Source organism: Camponotus floridanus, unplaced genomic scaffold (assembly GCF_003227725.1).
Source record: "Camponotus floridanus strain SB8 unplaced genomic scaffold, Cflo_v7.5 scaffold149, whole genome shotgun sequence".
In the NCBI taxonomy this organism is placed as follows: domain Eukaryota; kingdom Metazoa; phylum Arthropoda; class Insecta; order Hymenoptera; family Formicidae; genus Camponotus; species Camponotus floridanus.
Window position 1 is genome coordinate 219,872 of NW_020229269.1, and position 10,455 is coordinate 230,326.

Below are 10,455 nucleotides of genomic sequence, written 5' to 3' on the forward strand. Positions count from 1 at the left end.
GACGAGGGCGGGAGAACCAAGAATGCGAGGATAGTTCAGCATCACAGAGTTCACAGCGTGGTGTATTACACGCGTTGCTCCTTCGACGACGCCGCGTCGGCGTACGGATCTTATCACGGTGAGGATTGCGTCGCATGGTTCGTGCGCGAGTTGCGCTATCTGGCGCTTCGCGCGAAGGTCGCCCTCGACGCCGTGGTACCGATGACGGATCTGACGCCGGACGAGCGGGAGATATTCGCGGACGCGTCGCGCTGTTACGCATGCGAGAGACCGTTCGAGGCCGATGACGCTCGCGTGCGCGATCACTGTCACTTGACCGGCCGTTTCAGAGGCGCATTCCGCGTGCAATTTTAATTACAAGGACTCCTACGTCATACCTGTATTCTTTCACAATCTATCGGTTTACAACGCACACTTCATTATCAAGGATGTGGCTAACGCGTATCCCGGCAGGGTCGAGTTGTTGCCGGTGACGAAGGAATCATACATAGCTTTCTCGAAGACAGTTCGAGATACCGCGGTGGCGGAGGGAGACGAGGGAAACGCCGCGCGTTCCAGATGTGTCAAATTATGATTCGTGGACTCGTTAAAGTTTTTAGGCGCCGGTCTCGATAAGCTGGCGTCGTATCGACGAGAGCAAACTAACGATCGCGCGAGGCGAGTTTCGCGATTTCTCCAACGACGACTTCCGGCTTCTCACGCGCAAGGGCGTGTTTCTGTACGAGTCGACAGCGTCGAGAGATTGCGGGAGATGCGTCTCCCACCGCGCGAGTCCTTCTACAGTTCTTTGACCGGCGATACCGTATCGGAGAGCGATTATGCGCACGCGACGCGTCTGGAAGCGATTTAGCGTCGAAACGTGGGCGAGTATTGCGATCTCTATCTGAAGACCGACGTTCTTCTGCTCGCGGACGTGTTCGAAAATTTTCGCGCCGCTTGCTTGGAGAGTTACGGTTTAGATTCCGCGTACTACTTCACGCTGCCGGGATACACGTGGGACGCGATGCTGAAGTACACGGGGATCCGTTTCGAGTTGCTCACCGATATCGATATGATGATGTTCATAGAACCCGGAATACGCGGCGGTCTGAGTCAGTGTTCTAACAGATACGCTCGCACTAACAACAAGTACATGAGCGCGTACGATCCGTCGCGACCGTCGATCTATCTGATGTATCTAGATATCAACAATCTGTACGGTTGGGCGATGTGTTAGTCGTTGCCGTACGAGCGATTCGAGTGGGTCGACGACCTCGAGAGTCTCCATGTGATGTCCGTGACGGAGGACTCGACCGTTGGCTACATTCTCGAGGTCGATCTCGACTATTCGGCCGACGTGCACGACGCTGACGCCGATCTACCGTTTTGTCTCACGCGTGATAAGCCGCCAGGGAAGCGGCAGAGCAAACTCCTAGCTACGCTGTACGATAAGCACCGATACATCACGCACTATCGCAATCTGCAGCAGTGCGTTCGTCACGGTCTGCATCTGACGAGAATTCATCGCGCGCTGCGCTTCTCGCAGTTGCCGTGGTTACGCGGATACGTGGAACTTAACACGCGCTTACGCACTAACGCGAGTAACGATTTCGAGAAGAATCTGTACAAGTTGATGAACAACGCCATCTTCGGCAAGACCATGGAGAATGTGCGCAATCGTGTGGACGTTCGACTCGCGACTTGATGGGACAGGCGATTCGGAGCCGAGGCGCTCATCTCGTAGCCGAATTTTCACAGTAGAAGCGTATTCTCGGAGAATCTCATGGCCGTGGAATTGCGCAAATTGGAGGCGAAGATCGACAAACCGATCTACGTCGGCATGTCCATTCTCGATATATCCAAGATTCATCTGTACGCGTTTCACTACGAATACATGTCACCGCTCTACGGCGATAAGTATAAAATATTGTACACCGACACGGACAGTCTCATTTATAGCATAGAGTGCGAGGACGCGTACGAGCGAATGATGTGCGATATCGATAGATTCGACACGAGCGATTACGCCGTCGACAATCCCTATTCCCGGCGTGCCGCGCGCGAATAAGAAGGTTCTCGGTTTGATGAATGACGAGAACAACGGCGCTCATGCTCGAGTTTATCGGACTCAGAGCGAAGATGTACACGTTGCGAGTCGAGGGTAGGGGCGACACTAAGAAGAGCGTGAAGAGCAGCGTCGTCGCGAGAACGCTGACGATTACGCGCGCTGCCTGAGACGCGATATCGAGATGACCCGCGAGCAGTCGTGCCTAAGATCCAAGTTACACGTGGTGTACACCGTGCGCGAGTCGAAGGTCGCGCTCAGTCCGTACGACGATAAGCGCTACGTCGTGCCGGATTCGACCGACACTCTGCCGTGGAGGCACTACAGGATACCTCTGTGAGGAGAGGCGTGGATAGATCTTAAGCGCGATGCGACGTATTTTTTATAGATATGCGTAATGTATTTTATTATCTTTAATGTTACACAATATATATATATATACATATATATATATATATATATATATATATATATATATATGTTCGTTGCAACGCGTTACAATACGCGCGATGTATTTTCTTATCTTTAATATTACAAATATATATATTCGTTGCGACGCGTTTCAATGCGCATAATGTATTTTCTCGTCTGTAATATTACACAAAAAATATACGTATATTCGTCACAATATATCGGCTTTGTCAATCCAAATTATGCGACTTGTCCATTCCCAGCCACTTCACGAGAACCGCGTCGCCCTTTCGGCGCAGCACTCTCTCTATGAGATACACGTCGGGATCGGAGACTCGTTGCAACTCGTGCTCGTAGAATCTGCCGGCTATCGGCTCGCCGCGCGAATCCTTCAGCAGATACGTCGCGGGATTCGTCCTTCGCACCTCGGCTACGCGGAAGATCTCCGTGGTCCAATTCGGCGTGTATCCCTTCTCGAACAGCGTCTTGTACTTGCTCACGCGCATGGTATCGTTCAGTCGAAATTTTCCTGGAGCGGCGATCTTCGGGTGGCTGTACACCGTCGACAGGAGTCTCGACGCTCGAGCGGGCGTCACGTCGATCGGGCGCATCCCAATAGTTCGATGCTTGCGATCGTTGTACTCGGATATTAGTCGCGGCAGCGCGTCGAGCCACTTGTACGTTCCGTTCAGCGTGAAGTACTTCGACGATTCAGCATCGACGCTTTCAGTACCGAATACGTTGAGTAGTGATTGATTCCGTGTTTATCGATGAATCCTCGCACCTCAGCGTTGTAGAACTCCTTTCCTTTGTCGGTCTGCAGATTCCTCGGGCGGCGCCCGGAGGCGTGCGTCACGCTCGACAGGGCTCGAGCAACCTCGTCGCCGCTCTTTCTCTTGAGCGGTACCGCCCACGCGTACTTGCTCAGAGCGTCGATGACGGTGATTATGTAATTGTGGCCTCTGTTCTGTCTGGCGTAAGGGCGCATCTCGACGACGTCCGCTTGCCACAAATCGTCGTATCTGCGCAACGCGAAGCGACGGCGGGGGAAGTTCTTTCTCGCGGGTGCGTGCAGCTCGTTCACGAGTCTTCGTTTCGCGGCGCTCATCTTGTTGTCTCTATTTTTTTCTTCTAATCTCTCCTCGGCTGTTGCTTATTAGGAGTTTTAGCGTCCAGTTTTATAACCACCTTATTCGGATCGATCGTTCTAGGGATCGCAGCCGCCGCCGCCTTCGCCGCCTCCAGAGCGCTATCGCTCTCCATCCTTCCGGTCTTCAACGCTCTGTGCTTCCTGCGAATCGACGCGCGCGTTCTCGCTATCTCTATCGCGGCTTTCTTGCGTCTGTCGACTTCCGTCATCGCGCGTCGTTCCTCGGCGTCTCGCCTTTTCTTATTTCTCTCCCCTCTACGATCGCCTCCGTCTCGGGAAGACTCATCCTCGGCGACGACGACGACGACGCTCGCGACGCCCTACGGCACGGCGTAATCGTTGAACCCTCGCCTGTATCTACCGTTGCACAGCGCGCTATCTTTGTCGATCACTAGAAAACCGTATCGGTATTTCCAACACGCGCGACACAGCGCGTGAAAATCCTCGTACGACATATCGGTATTCACGTGATCGCTGTGCACGTGTTTCAGATTAGTGCCATCTTGCTTAAAGAGTATCAATAGATTCGCGTTGTCGCGTATCAGATGTTTGGGTATCTTAGCGTACAATTGGCACAGATAGAAGCAATCGACCTTTGCGTGACGCCCCATGGCGAAGTACTCTCTCACAACATCCTGTTGTCGCAGGCCACGTCGTCAAACACGAATATCGAGTTCGGCAACGCTAGGCGGGATGACGTCGGCGTTGTACGAATACGTAAAATAACCGATATCCCGCATAGGTTTTAACAATTTCTCCAAATCTCGATATTTAGGCTGATGCAATGATTTCGAGTAAACGTTCTCCAATCGCACGCCGTGCGGGGTCTCCAGAAGGTTTATCAGCACGTTCGTTTTACCGCAATTAGAGGGACCGCAGATTACGCAACAAATTGCGGTCGGTAACAGATTACCGTGTTTTCGCGGTCCCTCGTTCATCGAACGCGTCTTACCGTCGACGTTGAACACTCTTATTGCGATCGGTTGACGCACGAAACGCATCGTTTTTTCTCTCTCTCTCTCTCCTCTCGCAATTCTTTCTCGTTGTCGCGAGCGAACCTGCGCCTCAGTGCACAGACTCGCGTGCGCGAGCAATGAGCGCGGATTCGCCCTCGCGAGCGTATATATAGAGGGAAAAAATGATCGCGCCGTTAAATGTGTCCGATCGACGGTGACGCGATAAAGTTACGCGCGCGCGCGACGCTTCGACATGTTTATTCTATTGGTGAACGATTACGATATTCTCGGACTCAGCGTCGATCAGTTCCGAAGAAGCTTCTGCTGGACAAGTACGGCGATTTCGTCGATTGATTGTGGGAGAGATTGTCCATACATCTGAAGAACGATCCGGACGTGCAGCGTTATTGTCTCTGTCACAAGCATCACAATCAGCCGTAGCAAGACACGCACATTGACGGTCCGCCGCCGTGCATTAAAGACTGCGGCATATGTCGGGAGAACGAAATGGCATGACGATGAGCGCGTCGACGATCGAGGTGTATGAGATACACTGAAGATGCCGCGACGGCAGTCGTCGGCGGTAGCGGTTTGCTCAATAGAATTATAAACGCCCTTCCGTTCGAGTTACATGTACCGGGATATCAGTTTTGCGGTCCCGGTACTCGTCTCGCTAAGCGGCTCGCGCGAGGCGTCAATCCGCTGGACGCAGCTTGCCGGGAGCACGACATCGCCTATTTGCGGAGCGACGATCTCGCCGATCGGCACGTCGCGGATCGAGCGCTCGGAGCGAGAGCATTCGAGCGTATCCGGGCCGGGGATTCGACTCTCGACGAGAGAGTGACGGCGTCGGCCGTATGGGCGGCTATGAAGGCGAAGACGAAACTAGGAATGGGTATGGCTGGAGCGCGAAGAGGCGCGAGAAAGAGCGGCGGCGGCGGCGGCGACAAGAGGAGAACGATCTCGACGAGGAGGAGGACGACGAGAAGACGAGTTCTTCCCACGGCGAAACGCGGCTTCCTGCCGCTGTTGCCGGTGCTCGGAGCTTTAGGATCGCTGATCAGAGGAGTGGCCGGCGTGGCGAAGATGAACGACGGTGAAAGGCCGCGCGTCGACAATTGGAGGAGCTACAGCGACACAATCGAGCGATGTGTCGCGGTTTGTATCTCGCGCCTTACAAGCGCGGCGGAAGCATTGCGAGACGAGGCGGACGAACGGTTAGGAGGAGGAAAAAAAAAAGTCGCGCCTCCGCGCGCGTTAGACGATGTCGTATCTCCGATCGGCGTCACGACGAACGAACAGTTGAATAGCGCGGCCGCGCGCGCTCGCGTGCGTCACTTCAGAGGTGTGTTCATGTGCGACGCGTTGCCGGCGCGAGTTCATCGCGATGAGAGCGGTATCGGACCTGGACGACGCCTAGGGGCCTGGCATTGGATGGCGTACGCTAAAAGGGGAAAATACGCTATCTACTTCGACGCCTTCGGCAATATTCGGCCGCCGCGGGAACTCGTGCGCTATCTCGGACGCGACACGCGCATCGCGTACATTCGCGACTCTCAGTAGACGTACGATCAGAGCGTCTGCGGACAATTGTGCCTGCGCTTCCTTCGACGAGTCGATTGGGGAGGAGGAAAGAGGAAGCCCTTCGGTCTCTAACGGCGATCGCGCGAGCCATCATGTCGTTGATTCTCACGCTGACCGGAAGAAGCAACGTTCTCACGGCGAGTTACTTTCCGCCCCTCGATCTGAGCGACGACGATTACGAGCTCGGCCTGACCAATTTCAAGACCTACAACACGATTCCGAACGTGAATTCCTCGAACAATAAATTTTACTTCGACGACAACGACGAGACGATCACGATCCCGATTGGATTCTACGAGCTGCGCGACATAAGCGCGTATCTGAGAGCCGCGATTCTTCGAAAACGGCGACAACCGCCGAGCGCTAATATCGGAGGGAAAGACGGCGGCGATGGCGCCAGCGACGGCGACGACGACGAATATCTGTACAACATCGAGGACGAGAGTGGCGGGGGCGGCGATCGCGTTCTCGCGCTACGCGGTAACGACAATACCATGAGAAGCGAAATCAAATGCGCGTACTGAATTAATTTCACCAAACCAAACAATATCGGATCGTTATTAGGTTTTTCCCAGACTCATATTGCGAACAAATGGTACGCGTCCGACGAGCCCGTGAGCATTATCGCGGTTAACACGATTCGCGTGGAGTGCAACCTGACGACGGGCGCGTACGTGAACGGGAGATCCGCCCACGCGATACACGAATTCGCGCCGAACGTTCCGCCGGGATATAAAGTGTCGGAGATCCCGAGGCAGATCATTTATCTACCGGTCATCGCGCGACTCGTGACCGACGTATCGCTGCGCGTCGTCGATCAGGACGGTCGATTGATCGATTTCCGCAGCGAGGAGATCTCGATTCGATTGCATGTGCGACGCAGACGATAGAGAGCACGCGGCGAGACACGAGGACGGGAGAGGGAACGGGGCGATGCTCGTGGTGCACGAATTTAACGTCACGACGTCGCATCGCGGCGGCAGCGGCGATGATCGCGATAGCGTCGCGGGAATTCGAGTAGCGCGCCCGAGGGAGAGGAGCGTCGGAGGATTGTCAGCCGCCAACGTCGCTTTTCTGCGATCCATGGGTTTCGTCGTACCGAGAGCCGCGAGTTCAACGACATGAGGGATATTCTGAGCATCGGCGGAGAACCCGTCTTCAACGATTGCATCGTGAAGATCGAGAGTCACACGTACAATCCGTACGCCAATCCGTACCACTTTCGGATACAGCGACGAGATACGAATACCAATACAACAGCAGGACCTATACACGCTGCCGTGCGATAGTTTTCTCTACGTCGAAGGTAAACTACATACGAAGAATAATCCGCCGCCCTCGTCGAGCGGCGAATCGGGTAAGCCGGCCTCAGCCTTTAAGGAGCCGTCCGTGTCCTCGACTCCGGCGTGGCTCGGCAAACAATTGTGTCGCCTTTATGTTCGAGGAGATACGTTACGAGCTCGATGGCGTGGAAATCGATTATAATCGCAACGTAGGAATAACGAGCACGATCAAGAACTATGCCTTGTTGACAGGCTGAACGAGGCAAGATCTTGAAGAATGCCGGATGGGATATCGCGACTGGACCGAGCGGCGTCGCATCGACGGGCGACTTCAACTTCTGCGTTCCTCTCGACACGCTGCTAGGTTTCTGCGAGGATTACAGGCGCGTCGTCATCAACGTGCGTCAAGAACTGATTCTGATAAGAGCGCGAAACGACAACAATTATCTGATATCGCGCGAGGAATACGAGCCGAGAGTCGAGCTCGCGAAGATACAGTGGCGCGTGCCGCACGTGGTGTTGAATGACGTCAATAAATTAAATTATCGCTGTTACGCACGTTGGATGGCGGCAGATATCTGAGCGCGCCCTTTCGCTCGTGGGATCTCTACAAGTTTCCGCTCCTGCAGAGCACGACCAAACACTCGTGGGCCGTAAAAACGGCCACGTAGCTCGAGAAACCGCGTTACGTCATCTTCGCGTTGCAGACCGGAAGGAAGAACGTCCTGTCGCAGGACGCTTCCAGATTCGACGCGTGCAATCTGACCAACGTAAAGTTGTATCTCAATCCGACTTCTATTCGTACGACGATATGAATTTGGACTTCGATAAGAACAAGATCGCCGTACTGTACGACGCCTACGCGAGATTTCGACGAACGTATTACGGATCCGCGAGCGACGAGACGCTCCTGACTATGAACAAATTTCTATACTGCGGCCCGCTCGTGGTGACAGATTGTTCCCACCAAAACGAAGCAGTTAAAAGCGCCACTGTGGACGTTCGTCTAGAATTCGACTGCAAGGACAACGTTCCTTCTAACACCACGGCGTATTGCCTAATCATTCACGATCGCGTGGTGGAGTACAATCCGCTGATGAACGTCGTGCGTAAGATCCTGTAAGACGGCGCGTCGAATGGGAGGAGAGAAGAAACTCGAAACCGGAAGAATCGGGGAGAGACGCGAATAAACGTCAGTCTCTCGCGATGATGACCGCGACAACGGTCACGAGCGATATCGCCCCGCCGATTTTCGTCGATCTGCAGGGCTTCGTCGTCAACGAACGATTCGTGACGAAGGAGATGGCGATACTCGCGAACGGCGGAAATCTGACGCATCACGTCTTTCGCGCGCCGATGTTATGGAATCTGCTGACGAAGAGCGAGAAGTTGCAGGCCTGTTGGCTGACTCTTAATCACCACGAATTCCACTGGACCGACGGATACGTGGAGTATAGGCACGCGAAGCAGATCGTTCGCGACGCGATATATCGCGCGTCGAGGGATCTCGAGTCGAACACCGCGGTGACGATCTACGTCAAGGGTCATGAGAAGAAGTGGCTGACCGACATCGCGGAAGAGGTCGCGGAGCAGCGCGACCTGACGATCGAGACCATCGATGCCGATTACGAGGATATTGGACCCCTGCGAACGCTAGCCTCGACTCGCGTCTATCGCTGCGGCTATCACGCGAAGAATTGCGCCTTGGAAAACGTGTGCAAACTGCACAACTGGTGGTTGGAGAGACGCGATCAATTGGTCGCGACATGTGAACAGAGACGCATTGCGCGTTGATTCGCGCGCCTCGCGCGTTTTCCGCATCGTAGATTAGTTTTGCGCGTGCTCTTATTGACGACTAATTTTTTTATCTCGCGCGCGTCGACTTATCGCCTACCTAGAAAAGTATTATTAATACTTAGAAAAATAATATTAATACTAAGAAAAATAATATTAATACTTAGAAAAAATAATATTAATACTAAGAAAAAATAATATTAATACTAAGAAAAAATAATATTAAAATATTAATTAGCGAATAAACGTTAACTCGTATCGCGCGTACGCGGTTAAACGCGTGCGCGGTTAAACATTTTCCGGCATTTCCTCCAGCAATCGAGAATTTATCGCGCCTCATTAAATTACCTTGTTATATTTCCGCGTCGCGCGCGATTTTTTTCATATCGCGTTAGATTATCGCGTTAGCATTCGACGGAATCATAACGACTCGGCGATAGTAATATCGCAGGTATAAATTAACGCCTAGAGACTGTTTTTCCTCAGAATGAGTTTCGCGATCGCGCTATTAAGTGCGCCCAATATTCTAAGTGTTCCCAGTGCGCCCAGTGTTGCCAGTGCGTCCAGTATTCATTCTCAGAGTTATTTTTTTTCGCGCGAACGATGAGCGACGATGAGATTTCGATATTGCGAAGAACGCTCCACAGATGCATGTTCACGGCGTGGATGTGCGTCTGAAAAATAAAATACAGTAGAAATCTCATGGATGGAATCCTCAATATAGCGGTAACGTGGAACGTAAGTACCCATTCATCATCATCGTCGTTCTTTATTCTTTCGCTCTCCTTCGAGGAAAAAATACGACGTACGTTGATCGCGCGACATTTTTCGCAGTTCGAGAAGGAGGTGGAGATCAGAGGATTCGTGAACATAAGCCGCCGGCATTGGATACGACAGACAAGACTGAAGCAACGTCGATTCTTAGACTCGCTATGGTGTGACCGACCGTCCTATAAGAAATGGGAGAAGCGCTCACCTAACATCTACGCCGACATATTTCGGCTGAGAAGATTATTTGGCATGGATCCGCTCGTCTCGGATCACACGTTTAAAACCGAAGATTTCTACGACGATGATTCTCCCCTGGAAATATGGTACGGCGACGCAAGCTCGATCGAAGAAACGAGAAGATTTGAAGAAAGGAGAGACAGGAGGAGGAGGAGCAGGGAAAGAAGAGAGGCAGAGAGGAAGGAGAAAGAAAGAGAGGAGGAGAGGAGAAGGAGAAGAGAGAAG

The 10,455-nt window shown here is 52.9% G+C and overlaps 1 protein-coding gene across 1 annotated transcript; it reads right to left on the reverse strand.

The window, feature by feature from the left end:
* Positions 1-2,685: 2,685 nt before the first annotated feature.
* LOC112637262 lies at positions 2,686-3,066 on the reverse strand. Its single transcript, XM_025406561.1, has one exon. The coding sequence runs from the start codon at positions 3,064-3,066 to the stop codon at positions 2,686-2,688; it is 381 nt and encodes a 126-aa protein (XP_025262346.1).
* Between the last annotated feature and the right edge of the window lie 7,389 nt (positions 3,067-10,455).